Here is a 24,011-nt window from a genome sequence, read left to right as displayed (position 1 = left end):
AGGGAAAGGAGACAGAGTAGTGGTTCCCAGACAGAGCTACAATTGTAGTTGCCTAGAAAACCTGACAGGTCTCAGTGGTGTATTGAATGGAGGCATGAAGAGTCAAAATCATGCAAAAACTACAGTCTAGACTAAAAGTACTATAGAGGGTATTAGACTGGATATATCTTTAACATAGGCCACGTCCAGAGGAGAAATTAATCCAATTTGAAAATAAGAACCATTAAAATCTTTGTCTTTTTACATTGGGAAAAAAATTGAAGATGCCAATATATCACAACTGTAGTGCTGATATTATTAAAATAAAATAAAGTATCTAATTAGCATGAATGTAAAACTCTTATCCCTGTACGTTTTTGAATTTATATCACTAAATCAAGTTTTTTAAAGAATTAATTTTTTCTACTTATTAAAAGACTAAAAAGGAAGAACAAGCATTGTCTTATATGATTTTTATTTGAATGTTCTGTACAATTATAATAACATTTAATGTTATTGGGAGGAAAGTATTATTTGATGTCATTTTGTAATTTTCCTGAATATTCGTTGTCATAAAGTATTGCTCTGGTTGTCTGTTTTCCTCCTCTTAAAAAACTCTACATGTTTTTTAATCAAAACTTTATGGAGTATAGTATAAATATATAGGTAGTAAGGGCTCTTTTTTTTTTTTTTTCCATTTCAGTTCTCAAAATATACTAAATTAAAACCAGATATTCATGTTGGGATACAGCCAAGGATTCCTTCATCTCAGCCATTGCTCTTGGCCAGAACTAAGGCTCTGACCCACATCTACCCAGGAAAACCACAGTCCATGACTGTCCAGTTGTCTTAGAATGAAATACACTGTCTGGAATTTCCAGGAAGAAAGCACATTTAATCATTAGATAACGTGCTAACAGGTGGGCAAGCTTGGCTGTGCTCCCTGTCACTAATGAGCTCCCCAGTCCCCACCAAGGTCAGCTGCCCTACCTCATTCTTCCCCACATCATGTGAGTCACTGCTGTGCTTATAAAGTTAAGTTCAAGAGTACAACCACTTTATCTTCCATAGAAACACAAAATGGACCTGCTTTTCCATTATGCTTGATTCTGTAACGAAAGGTCTAGGAAGTGAGTGTAACATGAACTCATTCTTTCCGCCTCAGCAGACAGATGGATAGAGACATTCCAGTTTGTTTCCAGTCTTTTGTCTTCGGAGCATTTTTGGCATTTCCTTCAGGAAACTGGAGGTTGTGACCTAAGGTTTCCTTCGCGAACATGTTTCTGTTTCCCACAGTTAACTTTACCCAGAAATGACATCTACTCTATTAGGTGAGGTTTATCTTCATGTCCCAACTGTGTCCTGTGCATATTCAATGACACTTGAAAGCACAAATTCTGAAAGTTAACAATAGCACCAAAGAGCCAAACACACCAAAATACTTCGATGTAATCCCCAGTTAAGATGACAATAATATCAAAACAAGAATTAAAAATTCTGTGAGGCTTGCCATTTTATAGTTGGAGAAGTTAATGACTAGGGATGTTAAAGCTTTCTGATACTATGAATCAAAAATTTTCAGATAAAAGGTGTAGGCCATTCAGCAGACATTCTACAACTTGTTACTTTATTGTTATGTATAGTTTTATATTGTTCAGCCGATAGACTGGGAGAAGCCAAGACAATGTCCTGAAAGAATTAAGTAATTTAGCATAATCTCCCATAGCCATATCCCTACTTCCCCAGCATGTTGGTGGCAAGCCAAGAATGTAAACTTCTGTGGATGGGTGTTTTAAAACCCATGTTTTAAGACAGAATTATTATTCTTAAATTTGGCTTGAATGTCATTTAAAACTCAAACAATTACATTTACTTGTCAATGTGGTATTTGGAGGTTGGTGGTTTTCATCTCATTCTTTACTACTCTTCAATGTTACCTTATTGAAGTTTCTCTTCCTGAAAAAGACAGAGTGGTTTCCAGACAAACCACATTTTTTTTCACACCCTAGTTTATCAAGGTAAAGTCCTGTAAAGAATAACAGAAATTTGCCTTTAACTTTGATTCTTAAGAGGCACATGGTCAAATAGAATGTCTTAATAATTATTTTTTAAAAATGCTCTTCACAAAGAAATCTTTAAAAAAAATCAGTTTATTAATGTTTAAAAGTTGATAAAGCTATGTGCAAAATGATCCACATTGTCAGAAACCTATTAAATACTATTTTTTAAAAAAGACATTTCTCAGTTTAATTGCACTGGAAAGCACACTAAACAGACACCAATATATTTTTATTCTTTGTGACATTTATACACATCTTCAATTAACTATTTAATGTACTGGAAAACTTCTCATGTTCCCTATCAGTTAAAGTAATGCTTTAAGGGCACAAGAAGATGGTATTTTCTGAAGAAATACACATTCAATGGTGTTAACACAGGTTAGGAAAATCCAATAAAATGCTGAAAGAAATACATTCAAAAATTATAAAAAGTACTTTTAACACAACAAAACATAGTCATCCTGTTGGTTGAAATGATTCACACAACACTCTGAAAGAAACATCAACAAAAGTGCCAAAGACAGATGCTGTATTTGTTAGACAAATCTCATTAAGAAAGCTCTCCTGGTTTACAAAGTCACCCCCCAGTCAGTTTTCACCTTGTTTTGCTTGTTTGTTTCTCCTATGATACTAAAGATCCTGGCTGATGTCATTTAAAATAATTGGACTTCCTTATGCAGATTTTAGCCACATGGATATGATACTGTAATACATTTCATTGCAAAGATTTTTTTTTAAAGTGACTGCAACTAAATTTAAAAACACTCATCCAGCTTATGTGGAAACTTTGGCCTCAGCAAGTGACATTGCTTTGCATCTCCAAACCATCTCCACCACAGTTGACCTGCTGGACACTGCCTACCTGCTACACATCATCAAGAAATGGACCGTGCCACACCCCCAGCTCTGAATAGTTAAAGTATAAAGTAAAGGAATTCTGAGGAGGGACGTGAAGAGGAAGGGAGGATGGGATATGTAGAGCATACCTAGCGAAGCAGAAGTGCACACACTCACTTGGGTTGGAAACTAAAGTGAAAGAAAACATCTCCTCAAAGCTCCTGACAGAGATGCTTTCACACGGGGACATTAGTTTTTGAGGAGGGGCCAGATGAACTTCAGGAGCTTGACAATGCTAGACCTTTGGCTCAGTGCAAAATCAAAGCTCCAGTGAGGGGAGGAAATAGATTCCAGGCAGGACCTGATCTCCACCCTTCCCAGTGCATTGTTCACAGGAACGAAGTCTACCCACTAACAGCAGGCACCACCAGGCTGTTCTTATGCTCCTCCTCCCTCCCGCTGGCTCCAGGCAGTGCCTCCCTGGCAGCAGGGGAGGCAGAGAGAGGCTTTTTTTTCCCCAGACACTGGGGTGGTGGGTGACCATGCAAGAACACACCCCATGGGTCGGCAGTTCACTTTTAGGAAGAAGAGTTGACATTTCCAGAAGACATAATGGTCTCTGGGTTGTCCCCATCGTCCTTTTGAGGGTGGGAGGAGTTGTCTGACTTACTGCGGCTGAATTCCATGCCTGCGATGATGGGTCGTGTGAATTTGCCGGCGGAGTCTCTGCTGGGGCACTTGCAGCAGGACATGATCCGGACGAAGGCCCGACGCATCTCCTTGTTGGACAAAGTGTAAATGATGGGGTTGGTGCCAGAGTTGAGCACCGCCAACACCAGGAAGTACTCCGTTCTGAAGAGGATGTCGCAGGTCTTCACCTTGCAGCCCACGTCCAGCAGGAGCAGGATGAAGAGTGGCGCCCAGCAGGCGATGAAGACGCCCAGGACGATAATCACGGTCTTGAGCAGAGCCAGGGACTTCTCAGAGCTGCGGCTGGCCTTCGAAATGTTCTTGCGGAAGGTCAGACGGCGGCTCCGAGTCCTGACTAAGGAGTAGATCCTGCAGTACAGGATGACGATGGAGAGCAGGAGCAGAGTGAAGACCGTGGTGCAGAAGAGGATATAGTGCTTGTGGTAGAGCGGCAGCACGGTGGAGCAGCTGGGCAGCGCGCTGATGCAGTTCCAGCCCATGATGGGCAGGCCCCCCAGGATGAGGGAGATAACCCAACAGGCACTGATGAGCAGGAAGGAGCGGAACCTGTTGCTCCCATTATGGAGTTTCATCTTCAGCATGGTGATATAGCGCTCAATGGCGATGGCTAGGAGGCTGAACACGGAGGCGGACAGGGCCACAAACATACTCCCTTCCCGCAGAAACCACTGGGCGGGGGTTAGCTTGTAGGTGGTAGCCCCAGACAAGAGCAGGTTGGCTGTGTAGGCCACTCCTGCCAACAGGTCTGAGAGGGCGAGGTTGCCAATAAAATAGTACATGGGTCGGTGGAACTTCTTGGTTTTCCAAATGGTCAGCAAAACAAAGATGTTCTCTAAGATGATAAAACAGCAGATGAGAAGGAACACCACTGAGATCAGTTTAATGCCGGTTTCCTTGTCTGGGCTGATATTTAGCTTTCCCGTGTAGTTATAATGCCGGACGATGATGTCGTAGTTGACATAGTCGGAGACAGAGCTGCGTAGGGCCTTGACCAGCGGGATGCTGGTGTACCCAGACCCCATGATGCGCACTATCCCCAGGAACCCGGGGTGGCGCTTCTCCAAGTGAACGCTAGAGGGCAAGGCGGAGAGAGCCTTCACTGGAAGCCGGGGTGGTTTAGGGAGAGAGATCCAGGCTTTTTGTGTAGCTTTTCCGCGGCTGGAGAGGGCCTCGGAAACCGCAGCCTTAAACAAATCACAAAGAGGAGAGAGTCAGGGAAAAAAACCACAGCACACTGGAGTAATTCATTCTAGCGAAGGCATTGCTCCAGTTTTCTTGTTGTTGATTTGTTTTAAGGAAACTTGGGGAGAGAGCAGGGAGAGGGATTTAAAAAAAAAAATCAAAAGCTCATTTCTTGCAAAAGAAAGGAAGAAGGGGAAGAGAGAGGGAGAAATAACAAAAATTTTCCAGAACTGAAAACTACAAGACGAAAACGCTCCCTATGGTTACATCCACTCAAATGGAAATGGGAAAACTGGAGAAATGAGCCCCACTTGACTCCATTCCTGCCTCCTCAACTCCCCCCCCCCGCCCCCGCCCAACGCTGCCTCCATCCCCATCAGGTTTCCAGCCCCCAACGAAAGATTCTCTGAAGCGTTCATCCGCTCAGCGGCGGGCTCACCATCAGCTCCTGGTAGCTCCTTCGAAGAGCCCCAACCGCCAATGTGAGGGCGGAGACGCACACCTCTACCCTCCAACACCACCCAGCTAAAATCACCTCCTAATTGCCATGCAAGAAATTAGATTTGCACGAAAACCATTTGACAGCGTAAGTCACTTTTGAGGCTCTATTAATAACCCTCTAGGAGCAGGTGTGCTTTGGGTCCGAAGGCGCAGCATGGTGTGGGTAGCCAAGCCCGCCCTGGCCTTGCGGTAAACAGGAAAGCTTAGCGGCTCCGTGAAGCAACTGCCTTTTCTTCTTCTTCTTCTTTTTTTTTTTTTTTTCTTGCAAGCCAGTGCAAGAAAATATAAAAGTACTCAGCGAAAATCATTCATAAGATATTGCAATAAATCCCAGCAATTTCGTACATTCTTTGATTGCAAAAGGACTATTTTTAGTTACTATGGATATAGCCAAAACTTGCACACTAAAAGAGAAGTTAAACTACAAATGATAAACATACATGCCACTTCATTCCAAATTCCAAATTACTGTCCAGAAACACACAAACAGAAGTCTGGCAGTGCATTGCTAAGCTAGCGCGGGCAGTTTTATTTACTGCCCTCCCCCAACACGTTGCCTCCTCCCAAAGAACTAGAAAGTGTGGAGGGAATGAAGCATGGCACTAGTGATCAGAACTCTACCTGCGAGTTGTTTAAATGTTTCAAGGTAATGTAGCAAATGCGATGAAAGTAGAGTCATCGAGGCGACAGAATTCCAGCAATTCCCGGGACAGCAGAGGCAGCTCGCGCCCAGGAGCTCCGCATTTCCCTCATCTAATTCCACACCCTGCTCGCTCTCAGTGCAAGTTTAAACCCTTACCCCACCTTCCACAGTCTTTGTCTGTAGGATTTCCCAAAACAAGCGCCTTCCCTTCCCTCTCCTCCGACCCACCGCAGCTTCCGCTACCCCCCAACCCCCGGCGGTTCTACAATCGGGACTTAACCCCTTTCCAAACTTTATAAGTCACAAGTGCGCCAAGAACAATCCGAGCCGGTTGGGCTCCTTAGACGCTCAGAGTTGCTTGTTTTCAGCACTCAGAGATGCAGGTTTTAAAAGTGTTTGTTTTGCTTCGTTCCGGTTTAAACAATTTGTTTCTGCCTCTGAAGACCTCTGGCTACGATGCTCCCACGCGCGCCCGGGTCCGCCGCCTCGGCGCGCACTCCCTACCTGGCTCAGGCGGGACGAAGCTGCGTTCGGGGAGCTCCGGGTCTGCACCGCGCGCTCGGCATCTTGCTGCTGGCCCCGACTGAGTGCGCCGCGTTCTCAACTTACTCTAGTTGGGGTCCCCTCCCTCCACGGCCGCACACTCCAATGGCCAGCGCGCTCGCCGCGGCCCGGCCGACCGGTCCGCTGAAGTCGCCGAGCGCCCCGCTGAGGCTGAGTGGCTTCTTTAGGAAGAGTCGGGAGGAGTGAGCGCCTCACCCCCCCAACCCCCCCCCCCCCGCCCTCCGCCGGCGGCTGGGGGCCTCCGGATCTGTACAGCTGAGACTCACTGTCCAGGAAAGATCTGCGGCAGAAACAAACACACAGAAAGAACCCCTCCTCCCCCACAGGAGGGCAAAAAAAAAAAAAAAGAAAGAAAGAAAGAAAAGAAAAGGGGCGGAGCCTGGAACCCCCTGCCCTCTTAATGTGTAAATCACGGCTCTCGCCCTGCTCTCCGCAGTTCCTGGGCGGTGAAGACCGTGCTCCCGAGCCTTAGAAGAGAGGGGAGGTGAAGAGCTTTTGGAAACTTTTCTCCAGAAAAGTCTTAGGGGACGGAGGATGGCCTGGCGTCTGCAGTGCACCTCTCTGGTCCCCCAGCCCCGCAGCCTTTGGGGGATCGGAGTCCGGCGATTGTGGCCGGGCACTCCCCTACCCCCCACGCCTGCCCCCGGCCGCTTGTGCGGACGCAGGGGAAGCAGGCGCCGCGACCCCGCGAGTCCTGGCCGCGTTCTGGGGGGGGGGGGCAGAGGCTGGGAAGCGGCCGCCGGCGGTACGGAAGAGGCGAGCAGCCCGGGAGGGAGAATGGCCCGGAAGGGTCCTCCGCTTTTGCCCGCCTCCATCTCTCACCCCCATCCCGCTGCTGCCTCGAAACTTGCGGTCGGAGGGCGCAGAAAGTGGCTTTCGCGGGGCGCAAGGTGAAATGGGCCAGCTCCGGGCGAGGTGTTAGGCGGGGGTTCCCCTCACTCAACTGGGCACAACATGAGGCCTGTGTCCCAGATTCTGGCCAGTGGTGAGGTCTTTGAGGAGGTGAGCAGCTGCCGGGCCGAGAGATTTAAACACTTTGGGCAAGCTCAGGAATTTCCAAAGGGGAAGCGCTGAGGGGCCCAGACCAGCCTAGGGCCTGCAGCTGCCCAGCCCGGGGCCAGCGCTCTTCTCTGCCTTTCTACTTAGGAGGCCCCCAAGCCTCAATGCTCACAACTCGCCCACTCCTTCCTTCCCCTTGGATGCTACATCAGAACGTGAGACTGAGAGGCGGCCGTGGTCAGCTCTGCCTAAATGATAAGCTAAGGGCACCTACGCCCTGCCCGCCTGCTGCAGAGACGGTTTCCACCCAGGCTCTGGTCTCACTGGCTTCCCAGCCTGGCAGATGTGAACGCAAAACTTCTCCGTTGTGTAGTTTCAATTAACACAGTACAGACACACCCTGTACCTGAATGACTCAGAAGGAGGCTGAATGAATAAACAACAGACTCCTGGTTTCTGGATCTTATGACTTTGCAAAGGAAAAAAATCAAATGACAGTTAATACACAGTTGCGGAAAGCTCTCATCAACAGCGTTGCACCCAGCACACACCCACAAATTCAACAGCAGTAAGTGCGAGCGACATAGAAACTAAGATAACGGTCCTCTAGACTCTAGAATAGACTTTGATTGGGTCTGAGAATGCATTTCACTTAAAAGCACAACATGAAGTGTGGACTTGGCAAACTTCACGTGTCCACCAATTTATGAGTTCTTTAAAGGGAAAGGAATTAAAGTAAATTGCACACCTAGAGTATATCAGGCAAGTCGTGGATTACCTACTTTAACACTACTACTCTCTGAAGCAAACATCGTTGGTCATTTTGGTGTTGAAGGAAATGTCGGTCAGTTTAAACCACTAGATGTCCCAGCTAATGAGTGGCTGAGCTAGGTTCCAAAACTCAAATACTGCAGATGCCACGTCAAATGTCTTCAGTAAACAGTTAAGGAGTTCTGTATGTATACAACGGTTTGACAATGGAAGTCCTTTAAAACCACGTATTTCCTGACAATGCAAGTGTTACACATATTAAGACATTTAATCCTTACCATGACCCTGCAGGTTAGGTACCATTAATATCCTAATTCTACAAACAAGGAAACTGAGTCCCAAGTATATTAAGCAACTTGATTAGCGTGGGCTTTGACCATAGACAAGCTGCAGATTCTTAACCACTACTCCAAACCACCACGATAGACGTCAGCCATGTCAAAGAACTATGTGGGGAAAATCAGTCCTTTTCTTGTGTTGGCGAGGACAACGTTCAATATTGATTCAATATTTAGAAGGGCTTAAATACTTTGCAGATGATTACTTAGCAATGTTCATCCTTAGTGCACAACTATGAGATATAAAATGTAGATGACCACTCAGGCAAAATTAAAAAGTAGGCAAAGTGATTTGCAGCAATGGCTTCCCTGCCAGTTTCAAGTCTCTGGTTCCCACACAGGTCTCTTCCCATTACTCTCATGAGAGTCCCCGAGAATTGCATCCTCAAGCTATCTCCTGGCTGTTAGCCCAGCTTCCTTTCTGCTGCTTCCTTCCCAGCACGCTGAGGATAGCATCTGACGCCCATCACACTGAGGTTGATCCATTCCAAATTTCTTGTTTCAAAGCAGCTTTGCTGTTCTTTATGCATGCTGTAGTGCCTGTCTTTAAAGGTTGCCGGATAAAATACCATGCAACATTTGGGACATATACTGAAACAGTTATGTTGTTTTCATCTGCAATTCATATTTAAATGAATGAACTGTATTCTTATTTGCCGAATCTGGCAACCCTACTCTCTTTCCCAAAGGCTCCAGTCACTTTGCAACTCCCTCTCCTCCCCCTGGTCCCCTGTAAAGATTCAACCCTCTCCTTACTCATTTGTTGATAGGAGAATAACTAGCCTCCTACTTCATGGAGAAAAGAGTATCACCACTTGTAACTTCCAGCTTGAGGACAACTTCACCCACACTTACTTCCTTCCCACAGCTCTGCTCCTTCTCTTGCCTACGTCACCATGTTGCTTCCCCCAAACTTTCTAAGACTCTACTCAATTATTCCTTCTCTCTTTTGTACTTTCAATTCTTGCCCTCTGATGACTCGTCTCTTTCAAGGTACCTAAATATTTATGTTTCCTCTACTAAAAACTCACTGTCTTCCCCTTGTGCTAGGTCCCAGTATCTCTCTCTTCTCTCATTTGCCAACTTTGAGAACTATGTAATGGAACATGACTGAGTTTTGGAACCAGACAGATTTGGTTTCAGCCTTAATTCTGTCAGTTCCTAGCTGTGTGACTTTGGGCAAATTCCTTTAACTTCCTGGAGCCTCAGTTTCCTTCTATCTAAAATGGTATAATGATATTTCTTCCAGTCGTTGGGAGGATTAAAGAGTTTCATGTGTGTAAAGAGTATTAAGGTAAATGCTTCACCCTCCCATCACCTCTGTCTTTAACTCTATTATAGTCATTGCTTTTATTATCTCACTTTCCATCTTTCCATTCACTTTCCTTTTTGATTATAAAATAAAATAATTTTTAATAAAACTGATACATGCACATGGCTTTAAAAACATCAAATAGTAGAAAACTCACAGGGAAGAGCATCAGTCCTCCGAGGCTCCCTGACCCTCTAATCCTCCCAACCACTTTGAAATCTTATTGATGTTTCTTATAGTGGCTATTTGAACTCTCCAGATCCACTATTTTATACCTTCATTTCCTGATTACCAATTTTAGACAATATCTGTAGGTTTTCTGCTATATTGAAGGAGTATTAATTCACTTACCCTTAAGAAACATGCTTGTGTTATACACTCTGAATTCTTGCATGTCTGAAATTTTAAAAATTCTATTTTTACACTTGACTAATATTTTGGCTGAATATAGAGTCAGAGGTTGTAAGTAATTTCCCCTGAGAATTTTGAACACATTACTCCCTGGTCTTTTAATTTCTAGTACTAATAATAAAAAGTCTAAAGCTATTCAGATCAAAACCTTACATGGGGACTTCCCTGGTGGTCCAGTGGTTAAGAATCTGCCTTCCAGTGTGGGGGATGTAAGTTTGATCCCTGGTCACGGAACTAAGATCCCACTGCCGTGCACTCTAGAGCGCACATGCCCGCTCATGCGCCTGAGCACCAGAAGTAGAGAGAAGTCCATGCGCTACAACTAGAGGAGCGCTGCAAGGAAGAGCCCGTGCACCACAGCTAATACCTAATGCAACCAAATAATAATAAAAAAATTAAATTAAATTTTAAAAAAAGAAAGCCATTCTTTTGAAAACAAATTCCTCACATGACTACATTTTGTCTTCTTTGGATATTTTTAGAATCTTCTCTTTCTCCACAGTGTTCCAGATTATACAATAATATACCTTGATTTTCCAAGCTTTTTCTTAGGAAGTTATCTGAAATCACTTTTTGAATAACTTTATTTCCTCTATTCTCTCTTTCTAGAACTTCCACTCTTCAGATTATGGCCCTTCTGGACTGATCTTTTGTTGTCGCTGTTGTTTAGTTTTTATTTCATAATCATAAACTTAACTTTTCAATTCAGCTAAACTTGGAGGGGAATAAGGAGAATATGGAACCCAAATAACTGCAGTGAGAGCACAAGGATTATAGGATATTTTGAGCAGATGGGGATGAAGGTGTGCTCTCCTGAGCTACAGAAGGAGTGGTCTGGTGGTTAAGATAAAACACAAGTCAAATGTATTAGATTTGTCCACAGTCAGCAATGGTGATTTTCTTGCTGGTCTTGCCATTCCTGGACCCAAAGCACTCCATGGCTTCCATGATATTCATGCCCTTTTTCACCTTGCCAAAGACCACATGCTTGCCATCCAACCATTCAGTCTTGGCAGTGCGGATGAAAAACTGGGAACCATTTGTATTGGGGTCAGCATTTGGCATGGATAAGATGCCAGGACCCATATGCTTCAGGAGGAAATTCTCATCATCAAATTTCTCCTCATAGATGGACTTGCCACCAGGGCATTATGGTGTGTGAAGTCACCATCCTGGCACATAAATCCTGGAATTATTCTGTGAAAGCAGGAATCTTTATATCTCCTATTTTCTTTATTTCTCATTTTCCTGTTTGTTTTGGTTTCAGTCCTTTGTGTCAGAAGCTTTCCCACTGTCAAATGATCTCTGGTTGTCTATTCATATTTCAGATAGAGACCCTGAAAGCTAATTAAAACTCTTTGTGGGGAGCTTATCAATGGAAGGGTGCTGGGTGATCAGGCTGTGTTCTCTTGTTAGAGGATCCCAAGTGTCACTATCTGGAGATCTCTATTCCTAGGATGGTCAATTTCACCAGAGGGGAATTCTAAAATCTCTTGTCTGCCTTCTAGTATTTTCCCAAGTGAATCAAGGAAGAGTATGCGAGAGAAGTAGGGAGAATCTTACCACTCAGTATTTAGATTTGAACTGAATCAGAGTCATGGAGATTCAGACCCCCTGACTTAGCCTCCAGGAAACCTCCAGTCTTCTGCTGAAATGGGGGTATTGATACTTGTCTTGTTGTACAAGTTGGAAAGTGAGGGCTGGAGATTTTGCTGCTAATTTTAATTTGATTAAAAAGGTTTATTTAAAAATCAAAAAGGAAAATGAATGCGAAGTAAAATGTTGAAAGCAATGCATCTAGCAGGGTTAGAGAGGCAGGTGGGAGGTGGTCTACAGAGCACCTTATCTCTAGCAGATATTTCACACTCAGTATACTTATTTGCATTTGCCCCACTTTTTAGAAATACCTGGAGCTTCCATTTCCTGACCCTAGTTGAGGATCTGTAGTGGGAATTTAACCTGCTTCTAGGATTTCTCCTGCTTCTAGCTGAAGTTTCAACTTTCTTTACTCTGACAAGCTGTTTACACACATTAATAATTTGTTTTCCAAAATTTTCTTGCTTCTGTCAGAGGCAATTAACCTTGAAGCTAACGTAGCTCAAACTTTAGGGTCCTGCTTCCAAGGTCCTGGAAGGAGTCCTATAGTGATATGTCCCCTTGGTTATATAAATATTAGGAGTAAGACATTTTAACCATAACTGGCTCAGTTTGTTATCTCTTTCCATTAGGAAGTCTCCTCTGTTTCATTTTCTGATGTTTAGGGGTGGTTTAGGAGTTGCTGTAGGCATTTTTGGGATCTGGCTTAGGGGAAGTTGAGCTGCATTTAGATTGAATAAGGGGAGGAGGGGGCTACATTTACACTGAGTTTAGGAGGATATGTGAGTGAGATTCACAGGTACTTCCATGTTAGCACTAGCCATCCTAGTGTAGAACTGCTCTTCAGGACTTCTGCTGCCCTCCATGGCTACTCATGCTACCATGATATAAAATACAAGGCCAGTGTCACATGACTCTTAGCCAGAAGCTAGTCTGGGGAAATTCTTCCAAAGATGTCATGTGTCAATTGTAATTGGAGTACTCGATTCTCACTAATACCTAGTTAAAACAGAAGTTCTCTTCTTTCCAGAATATACTTGATAACTTAGTATATATAATTATTAAACACATCATATACTTTTTTCCATTTTTGATGTAGTTCACACGAAAAAAAATTGATCAAAATTTGTGTATATGTCCAGTATTTGTAGGGTATAATTATTGCAATTTGGAAATACGTTTAGGATTATTTCAATAAAATATGTGAGAAATTACAGACTCCTCATTTGGGCACATATAACTGTTCTGCATACAGACTTCTACTTAGTCCACCTGTATAAAAACCATTCGATTAAGTCATTCTGCTCTACGTATACACACTACTATGTACAACCAGCAAGGACCTACTATATAGCACAGGGAGCTCTATTCAGTAGTCTGTGATAACCTATATGAGAAAAGGATCTGAAAAAGAATGAATATACATATATGTATAATTGAATCACTTTGCTCTACACCTGAAACTAACGCAACATTGTGAGTCGTTCTGTTCTACCCCACAGCTTCTGCCCCAAGGCGGAAGAGACAGTCATTCTGGCTTATGGTGAGGCAGTATGAGGGGATGAGGATGAGTCAAACTGCTTCCTTTTTCTTTTTTTTTTAAATTCTTTTCAGCTTTTAATTTTTAAATTTGTATATAGTTGTTATATATGTTATACATATAATATACGTATATATGATGTACAAGCGTTTGCTTCTAAAGCAGACTTCCTATTTTCATCTTAACTTTCAACCTCACTTTCAGAGATACCTAAAATCCCCAATTCTGGGCTTTTCTGGAGTTCTGTAGCATAACTCAGCTTGCTTTAGGTCTTCCCCAATGGCAGGATTAGTTTTCAGTTTTCTTAATTGTACTAAGTAAATTAGGATCTATCCTCTGCTTTTCAGTTCCCAGAATTTTGTTGCTGTCATCTCTTGTCTTTCCTTCTCTTCGTTTGCTTATGCAAGCACAAAACCAAACCAAACAAAAGAGAAAAAAAAAAAAACACCTTTACTATTATGTCAGTAAAGTATAGGAGTGGGAGGAAGTGAAAGTGTTCAATTTACCATCTTTGAAGAGAGGTCATTTCCATTTTCTCTTAAACCCTGGCAGTCTGGCTTCTGCTGCAATTGTTCTCCTGAGCTTGCCCTTTCTAAGGACACAAATGACTCTTTAATTGACAGAGATAAAGGCCTCTCGTGAATCTTCACTTAGGGGAACTTACTATAACATTTAGCACCATTGACTCCCTCCCTTGTTGAAACTCTCCACTGGGCTCTTCTGTAGCGCTGCTGTCTCTTGTTCTCTTCTGACTCAGGTTGCTCTTTCCCAGAACTCTTAGCTGCCTGCTCCTATATTATCTTAAATACCCTTACCCCAATAATAGGAAATAACTATATAACCTGTATCATTTTCCAGGCACTGTGCTAAATAAGCATTTTGTAATAAATCTGTCCCCTTAACAACTCTACAAGCAAGGTACTATTAAACAACCCATTTTACAGATGAAGAAACTGAGGCACAGAGAGCTTAAGTAACTTGCCCAAAGTCCCAGCCTGGCTGGGCCTCTGCACCATCTACCATGGAACCTTGCTTGGCCAGTGGTGGGGAGAGCAGCAGGCAGCCAGGGCATAGGGCAGTAAATGCTGGGAGCAGCTCTCAGCAAAATGCTGGGTGCCTTAACTCTACCAGGCTGGAGGGTCTTGAGAGCATCGGAACCTCAGAGAAGCTGCTCTAACATTCTCCTGAGGGAAATTTTCTCCTGAGGGAAGGTAATCTCTGTTAATTGAAGGAGAATGCATCTGTAAGCAGCATGTGAGCAAAATCTAAGTATTCAAGGTGAATTTTTTAAATGAAGAACAACAAAAATGACTCTCTCTTTATATATTTATATATATGTAAATTCATATAAGGAATTTATATATGTAAATTCATAATATATATAAAAATTTATATAAATATATATATAAATTCACAGTGAATAAAAATTTCAGAAGCAATTTTGCTTCATATAAACTAAATCAAAGAAGTTGTCAGCTTTGAAAATCCACTCGATAGGTGATCTTTCTCTTGAATCATTTCTCCAGCTATTTTAGAGACAAAATGAACTCAGATTCTCCAATAAATTTTATGTTATGTAACTCTGTGTTTAGAGTTTCCAAATGTGCCTGATAGGTTTGAAATCAGCTGTCTTTTACATTTGTGTTTTCTTTTATTATGTCATTTTCACAAGCCTCAAAAAGATCCAATTATTCACATGAATTGCAGAGGTAATTAAGGGCACTCTGGGCTGTAATTTTTCTCTCCCAGTTGTGCATTGCTGACGTAAAACATAAAGAGAGCATCTTGCTCTGCACTGCCTAGCAGACCAGGCCACGAGGAGGAAAAAACAGTGATTGCCGCCACGTTTACGTGTTTAAGGAGATTGAACTGAACTGTACGTACATAAACACAAACTTTAAATTGATAAGAAATCCAAAGGCATTTTCATCTCACAAATTGAAGGTATTACTTTTAAAGCAAGTTCACAACTTTTAATTTGTTTGTACCCCCCTACTAAGGAGTGGGCAGGGAGTGTCATCCTCATTTCACAGGCCAAGGAAAATGCCTAAGAAGGAAAGTGAGCTGCCCAAGGTCTTACAGAGAGTCTATAGCAGAGCCAGATGAGAAATTATAGACTCCTGGCTCCTTACCAGTGCTTGAAGAAGAGTGCAAATGAAAATGTTGAAGGGATGAAGGAAAGAAGAAAGAAACGAAAGGAGGGAAAAAGAGAGAAATACTGGATGAGTATTTGTCATTCTATACTGCTTACTTATTTGTTTACTGTCTGACCCTCCTACTGGAATGTATGTTCCCTAAAGACCAACATTTTGTCTATATCTTTTACTGCCATATATTATATATTAGTACCTAGCATAGTTCTTGGCACATAGAGATGCTCAAGAAATATTGATGGTGAGTGAACGATTAAAAGTGAATCATGTCAAACAGGGTGGACCATTTGAAAGCAGCTAGATTATAAATCAGACTGTTATTTTGATTTTTTATTTTAGTCTCAAATTACAGAGATATAGAGCTATTGATCCATGAAAAGACATGGAGGAAGCGAAAATGAATTATTGCTAAGTGAATAGTAAATAGAATAGTGAACAGAAGAACTGCATGTTTCCAACCACATGACCTTCTGGAAAGTTATGGGGACAGTCAAAAGATCAGTGTTTAGGGGGCTGGGAAGGATGAACAGGCAGCGCACAGAGGATTACTAAGGCAGTGAAAACTATTCTGTATGATACTATAATGATGAATACCTGTCATTCATTATACAGTTGTCCAAACCCACAGAATGTACAACATCAGAAGTGAGTCCTAGTGTAAACTCTGGACTGTGAATGATAATGATGTGTCACTTTCGGTTCAACAGTGGTAGCAAATGCACCACTCTAGCGGGGGATGTTGATACTAGGGAAGGTTCTGCATGTGGGGTAGAGGGTTTATGGGAGATCTCTGTACCTTCCACTCAATTCTGCTCTAAAATATAGTCTACCAAAAATTTTTTTTAATTGAAGAATTTCAGAGATGACTTCGTTGCCTCTGTGGTTTGTGTTCCTAGAGGCAGTAACTTTCATCCCTCTTTGTTCTGTTGTTTCAACTGCACTGAACGAGGCTAACCCAGTCTTTCTGGGATATCCTGGGACACTCCAAGTTTTGTCTATATATTTTAAGTCAAACCATCTTAATTATACCCTCTCATTTGAGAAAAGTCTGTTTGCTTTGAGAAAAGCAAGTTTTGCGTGATGTAAATTTCATTTACATAAATTACAAATAAATATAATTCCTGCAAATTTGTTGATATCCACATTGCAAAATCACATTGATCCTTGTTACCAAATTAGAAAAGGCCAAATTAGATTAGTGAGACATCTAAATTAGAAAGTGTTGGGACTTCCCTGGCGGTCCAGTGGTTAAAACTTCGTGTTTCAACTGCAGGGGGCAAGGATTCAATCCCTGTCAGGATCCCATGCCATCCTGCCACCTGGTGTGGTGTAAAAAAGAAAAAAGAAAAACAGAAAAAAAAAAAAGAAGGAAAGAAAGTAGTTTAAAAGTAAATTCAGCCTAATTCCTTTAAAATTCCCTGAATTACAAGAATGAGGGTAACCAAGTATTGTTCAGGAGGTGGCTTTGGCTGAATGAAAGGAATGGCTCAAAACCAGCTCTCATATATATGAGGTAAACAAATGCCTCTCAAAGGCTTAAAGGATCTTAACATGTTTACTCAGAGCCCTTAAGTATTGTTTAAACTCAAACAGCTTAGTAAACTTTGTCTTTACAAGTTATTTTGCCCTCAATCCATCCTAATTCTTATGTGTTGCATTGTTTATAATTTTTAAAATCTCTTTTCTATGGCAGGAGAGAAGTGGATAATTGAACAGAGAGACAAAAAGGATAAACAGATAAAATGACTTATCTATGTTCCCACAATTCAGTCAAGGATTTTCAACCACTGGAGTTTTCTCTCGGTCATTAAATTCAAATTGCTGAAAACAGAGAAATTTTGGAAGGTTATATGGTAATTACTCTCCTAGTGTTCTGCTTATTCAAAATGAAAGTGTACTACTTCAAGTAATAGAAGTACTTATGTTATTATATATATGTATATATTATATATACATAAGTATGCATATATTTATAATTATATTACATATAAAAATAAGCTACTTTAAGTAATAATAAGGAAAATAATTGAAGTTTGTTATTTAAACACACTAGAAATTAATTGTGTGCCGATCCCTCCACTCTAGGCTTTGCACTTGCTGTTCTTCCTGGAATGTTCTTATTATCCTCAAATACCTCCCATCCTCACTTCACTAGGATCTTAGATCAAATGTCCTTTCCTCAGAGAAGTCAGCCCTGACTCCTATCTAAATATACACAGTTTTCTCTACACTCCATCTTCTTTTTAATTTTATTTTATTTTTTAATTAATTAATTTATTTATTGGCTGCATTGGGTCTTCCTTGCTGCACATGGGCTTTCTCCAATTGTGGTGAGTGGGGGCTGCTCTTCATTGTGGTGTGCAGGCTACCCATTGAGGTGGCTTCTCTTGTTGCAGAGCATGGGCTCTAGGTGTGCAGACTTCAGTAGTCACAGCATGAGGGCTCAGTAATTGCGGCTACCGTGGGCTCTAGAGCACAGTCTCAATAACTGTGGCGCACGGGCTTAGTTGCTCCTTGGCACATGGGATCTTCCTGGAGAAAGGATTGAACCTGTGTCCCCTGCATTGGCAGGCGGATTCTTAACCACTGCACCACCTAGGAAGTCCAACACTCCATCTTCTTATACGTACTTGATATTTCCTCACAGTAGTTAACACGCAACATATTATTTGTTCGTAATTTGTTTGTCTTCTCCCCAGAGTGTAAAACTAGAAGAGAACTGTATTGTTGGTGACCCAGAAAAGTCTCTGAGACAGGAACCACTCAGATATTTGTTCAGTGAATGAATGAAAAGTCACGCAAATGAATAGTGATATTTCTCCTTAAGCACCAAATGACTTTTTTTTTTTTTTTAAAGTGAATATTCTCTGATTGAAAAAAACCAATTCTCGTGAAAGGCCAGAATGAAAGCATCAGAACCTCTAAATCCTTAAAGTAAAATCTAGAGCTTTCATAATAGTGTTTATGGATATCCTCAGACTGCACCTAACACTGAACTTGTAGCACTCTTACAGGGGGGATTTCCACTTAATTACTACTAAACTACTAAGTTTAGCCAATCCAGTGAAAGAAATCAGTCTTAACTGTTTGTTTCTTTATCATTGCATAGAGAAAATAACAGGTTGCTTGGTTATAGTTTTTCACCATTAATGTGACTTCAGGTAAGACAGCATTGACTCTCTAAATGAAAAACCTGGTGGCTCTAAGTTGGCTTATATATTAACCCAATACCCAAATATTCAATATTGCATATGTGCTAATGCTAAGGATATAAAATCCCTGGCCTTAGCATGCTCACAGTCTAGTAGGGATGACTGAGAAATAAACAGCTATGCACTGTCCAGCATAGTAAATCTTGTCATCAATGTGTGATTCCAAGTCCCCAGCTGAGCTTGTGTTCTTATGCACCCAGGCTCTGAGAGTTTTCCTTCTTGGAGAGACTACTGGAGCCTGAACCTGTCTGAAACTTGGCCTCAAATCACTGAAACCTCTGCAAGGTTGGAAAGAGATCTGGAAAAACTCATTTCAAAAGTGCAAGCAATTTTCTGGAGAATTTGACACAATACATATTTGAGTCAGATTTTTCTTTTATTTTTGAAAAAGCATCAAAATGAGCCCTTCAGTTATGCAAATGAAAAGTTAAAAACCCAAATCAGGAAAGGTCACTTTTGAGAAACTTTGCCATTACAGAATGAAACTTCCATTGTCACAAGGTAAAAACAAACAAAAATAACCTACTTAATATCTCCAATTGAATATCTCAGATGTCTTGGACTCAGCTACAGTGGAACTCTTGGTTTCTTTCTCCTTCCCAAAACCCCCTGTGCTCCACAGTCACCCTCAACTCCCTCCCATCTTCCAGTTCTCGGTAAATAGTATCATAAGTCACCCAGTGTTATCCTTGGTTGTTCTTTTCCTTTACCATCAGATCCAATCCCGGATGCAAGACTCGGCATCAAATCATCAAAACACTCTTTGAGTGCGTCCACTTCTCTCTTGTTCCTCTGTTACCCCTGTGTCCGTGCTGTCATCACCTTTTGCTGGATTACTGCAGTGTTTCTTCAGCTTCCTTTCCTGCTCATCTCCAGTCCACTCTCCATTCAGGAAACAGAAGGAGCTTCTTTTCGTCTTTTACTTGGTAATTTCATTTTTTTTAATTAGTAAACTTTATTTTCTAGAGCAGTTTTAAGTTGACAGCAAAATTGAGTGGGTGGTACAAAGAGTTGCCATATGCTTCTTATCCCTGCACGTGTACAGCCTGCCCCATTATCAACATCTCCCAGCAGAATAGAACTTGTTGCAATCGATGAACCAACATCAACACATCACAATCATCCAAGTTCACTCTTGGTGTTGTACATTCTCTGGTTTTGGCAACTATATAAAGGTATATCTACGGTTATCGTATCATATAGAATAGGTACACGGCCCTACAAGTCCTCTATGCTCCACCTACTCCCTTCTTACTAACCCCCGACAACCACTAGTCTTTTAACTGTCTCCAGAGCTTTGCCTTCTCCAGAATGTCATAAAATTGAGATCATACAGTATGTAGCCTTCTCAGACTGGTTTCTTTCACTTAGTAGTATGAGTTTTAGGTTCTTCCATTACTTTTAATGGCTTGACTGCTCATTTATTTTTAGCACCAAAGAATATTCCATTGTCTAGATATACCACAGTTATTTATCCATTCACCAACCCAAGGACATTCTGGTTGCTTCCAAGTTTTGGCGATTGTAAATAAAACTTATATAGATAGCTGTGTGCAGATTTTTATGTAGATGTAACAATTCATTAGGGTAAGTACCAAGGAGCACAATTTCTGGATCACATGGTAAAAGTACATTTAGTTTTATAAGAAACTACCAAATTGTTTTCCAAAGTGTTGTTTCTGCATTCCTACCAGCAATGAATGAGAGTTCCTTTTGCTTCACATCCTCATCAGCATTTGATGTTGTCAGTGTTCTGGATTTTGGTCATTCTAATAGGTATACAGAGGTATCTCACTGGTGTTTTTTATGTTTTTGTTTTGTTTTATAAATTTATTTATTTATTTATTTATTTATGTATGTATTGGCTGTGTTGGATATTGTTGCTCTGTGCAGGCTTTCTCTAGTTGCGGCGACTGGGTGCTACTCTTCGTTGTGGTGTGAGAGCTTCTCGTTGTGGTGGCTTCTCTTGTTGTGGAGCATGGGCTCTAGGTGCGCGGGCTTCTGTAGTTGCAGCACAAGGGTTCAGTAGTTGTGGTGCATGGGCTTAGTTGCTCTGTGGTGTGTGGGATCTCCCTGGACCAGGGCTCAAACCCATGTCCCCTGCATTGGCAGGCAGATTCTTAACCACTAGCACCACCAGAGAAGTCCCTCACTGGTATTTTGATTTGTAATTCCCTAATGGATATGATGTTAAATGTCTTTTCACATGCTTCCTTGCTATCTGTATGTCTTTTTTGGTGAGGTGTCTGTTCAGGTCTTTGGCACATTTTTTCATTGAGTTGTTCATTTTCTTATCATTGAGTTTTAAGAGTTCTTTGTGTATTTTGGATAGTAGTTCTTTATCAGATTTGTCTTTGAAAATATTTTCTCCTAGTCTGTAGCTTATCTTCTCATTCCCTTGGCAGTGTCAAGAAGTTTTTAATTTTAATGAACCCCAGCTTACAAATGTTCTCTCTCATAAATCCTGTTTGGTGTTATATCTAAAAAGTCACCTAGATTTTCTCTATATTATCTTCTAAGAGTTTTATAGGGTTGAACTTATCTACATCTATGATCTAATTTGAGTTAATTGTTGTGAAGGGGGTGAGGTCTGGTCTAGATTCACTATTTTGTACATTGATGTTCCAACACCATTTGTTAAAAAGACTATTTTTGCTCCACAGTGTTGCCTTTACTCCTTTGTCAAATACCAATTGACTGTATTTATGTGGGCCTATTGATGGACTCTTTATTCTGTTCCATTGATCTATTTTTCTATTCTTTTGCCAATATCACACTATCTTGATTATCATAGCATTATAGTAAGTCTTAAAGTTGGGCAGTGTCAATCCACCAACAGGAGTTTTTAAAAAACGTTTGTGTTTGAAAAACAAATCTTTCAAAGGCTTCTTTTTTTTTTTAAGTAAATTCCCATTTATTCTTTCACAGCTGGTGCTCAAAGGCTTCTTCTTGTCCTTAGAATGGAGTCCAAACATTTGACAAGGCTTTCAAGACACTCTGCCGACCTCTCCATTGTGTCTTTTCTCCCTCCTTACGTCTTATTCTTCAGTCATAGGGGACTTCCTTTGCTTCTCTAAATGTACCTGCTCCTGCATACCTCAAGGCCTTCACACATGCTGTTTTTGTTGCAAGATTATTCTTTCCAACCCTGCCACTACCCCCACCACCCTCTCTGCACCCAACTAACTCTTCTTATCCTTTGTGTGCCAGTTCAACTTTTGTGTGTGTGAGCGCGTGCGCACTCGGGGGCATGCCACATGGCTTGCGGAATCTTAGTTCCTAGATCAGGGATTGAATTTATGCCCTCAGCAGTGAAATCAGGGAGTTGTAACTACTGGACTGCCAGGGAATTCCCCGACTGCCTGCTTAAACATTGCCACTCAGGGAAGGCTTCCCTGACCTCTTGACTGGGTCAAGCCCCCATGTTACATGCTAGCATTTCACTTGTATTCTCAGTTTTAGCACATATTAAGTCACAATCGATTGAACCTTTGTGTAGTTATTTTGCGTAATGGGTATTCCTATTCGATTGTAATCTCTGTGAGGCCAGGGACTTTGTCGTGCTATTTATTGTGGTCTCTCTGGCACAATGCCTGGTGCACAGCAAGTTGTCAATAATTGCTAGTTGTGCCAGTGAGTAAAACCTCTAGCCCATATCTACATAATCACACATACAGTGCAACAATACGAGTATGTTTCAAATGAGATCTGTCAATCTTTCCAATACTAGAATTCAATCACAAGGGTATCTAATATTCTTGTAATTAGGTAACAAAGATTTTTTATTCTGGCTTTCTTGCTTGTAAAATGACTACAGCTATAACAAACATCTGATAATATTCCTTTCTTTTTTCTCTGAAGTAGATACTTTGCAAAGAAGAAAATTATTCCCAATTCTAATGCTATCATTAGACCTCTTGGGCCTCCTAGGAAACAAGAGCCCACCAGCCAGCCTTTTGTTAATTATATAATAACCAGGGCTCCAGCTGCTACTTAGGTGATATTTTTCCTATGGAGACAGAAAAAGAAACTAGTTGGTGGAGAATGATTTCCTTTGTTCTGACTCTTTAATACCTTCTGTATTTTCCTCAGACAAATAAATGTATAATCCTTAACAAGTTAACTGATCTTTGGAATGTGGGCACCACTGACTTTTATTTTTAATAAGGATTAAACTTAAGTAGGTATTATTGGTGTTATATTAAAATGCAGTTTTAAAGGAAACCTTTAAAATTTTATTAAACATTATAAATAGCTTTTTGAACTGTGAACTTGAGACTGTAGAAGCTCAGCCAGCCTCTTGGAATTGTTCTTGGAGTGGGAGTGGGAATAGGTTCCAGTAAGGCTCAAATATTGTGCAAACTCTACAAATCGCAGAGAATGTGGTCTTATAGTATATATTCCTTTTAAAGGCTCTCTTTATCTAAACGCGTAGACATGGAGAGCAGAATGGTGGTTACCAGGACCTGGGGGGGGGGGATGGGGAATTGGGGAGATGTTGTTAAAGGATACAAACTGGCAACCTGAAGGTAAGTCCTGGAGATCTAGTGCACAGCATAGGGATTCTAGTTAATAATACTGTATTAGAAACCTCAGAGTTGCTGACAGACTAGATCTTAAGTGGTCTCACCACAAAAAAAGAAATGATAATTATGTGAATTGATGGAGGGGTTAGCTAACACGACTGTGGTAAGCATGTTGCAATATACAAATGTACCAAACCAACACACTGTACACCTTAAACTTACTAAGTATTATATGTCAATTATATCTTATTAAAAAAAAAAACCCTATCTTCAATAAGGAAATATTATGTTAACGCTCCAATTTAGCAGCATTCTAAATAGCTTCTAAAAATGTTTCTATAATTGAGGGGTGGTTAGAGATAGAATGAGTTTTGTTAAAAGAGTGTATTCATTCATTCATCCATTCATCAAATATTTGTTTAAAACCAAAAATGCACCATGACTGGGAATTCCCTTGCAGTCCAGTGGTTAGGACACAGTGCTTTCACTGCTGTGGGCCTGGGTTCAATCCCTGGTTGGGTAACTAAGATCCCACAAGCTGTGTGGCGTGACCAGAAAAAAAAAGCACCATGTCCAGTTCAAGGTACTTGGGATATACATCACAAATAAAGCAGAAAAAGATTCCTGCCCTTGCGGAGATTATATTCTAATAGGGGAGACATTCAATTAGCCATCA

At 41.4% G+C, this 24,011-nt stretch overlaps 1 protein-coding gene across 4 annotated transcripts; it reads right to left on the bottom strand.

Annotated features, from left to right (window-relative positions):
- Positions 1 to 2,119: 2,119 nt before the first annotated feature.
- On the bottom strand, positions 2,120 to 6,923 carry S1PR1 (sphingosine-1-phosphate receptor 1). Of its 4 annotated transcripts, none has more exons than XM_057700717.1 (2): positions 6,523 to 6,923; positions 2,120 to 4,771 (listed from the first exon to the last, which is right to left on the bottom strand). In XM_057700717.1, the coding sequence occupies exon 2, from the start codon at positions 4,607 to 4,609 to the stop codon at positions 3,455 to 3,457; it is 1,155 nt and encodes a 384-aa protein (XP_057556700.1). In that variant the 5' UTR covers positions 4,610 to 4,771; positions 6,523 to 6,923; the 3' UTR covers positions 2,120 to 3,454. The 4 variants fall into 4 exon arrangements, with proteins under 4 accessions (XP_057556700.1, XP_057555187.1, XP_057554300.1 ...); XM_057699204.1 differs by having other exon boundaries at positions 5,892 to 6,921; XM_057698317.1 differs by having other exon boundaries at positions 6,418 to 6,921.
- Positions 6,924 to 24,011: the final 17,088 nt, after the last annotated feature.

This window comes from Hippopotamus amphibius, chromosome 1 (assembly GCF_030028045.1).
Source record: "Hippopotamus amphibius kiboko isolate mHipAmp2 chromosome 1, mHipAmp2.hap2, whole genome shotgun sequence".
Lineage (NCBI taxonomy): Eukaryota > Metazoa > Chordata > Mammalia > Artiodactyla > Hippopotamidae > Hippopotamus > Hippopotamus amphibius.
The sequence above is the reverse complement of the archived record's forward strand: the minus strand, read 5'-3'. Positions and strand labels throughout refer to the sequence as shown.

What these genes read in the sequence shown, in the direction of transcription:
- S1PR1 (XM_057700717.1), bottom strand. Translation starts at nt 4,609, where the DNA reads ATGGGGTCTGGGTACACCAGCATCCCGCTGGTCAAGGCCCTACGCAGC.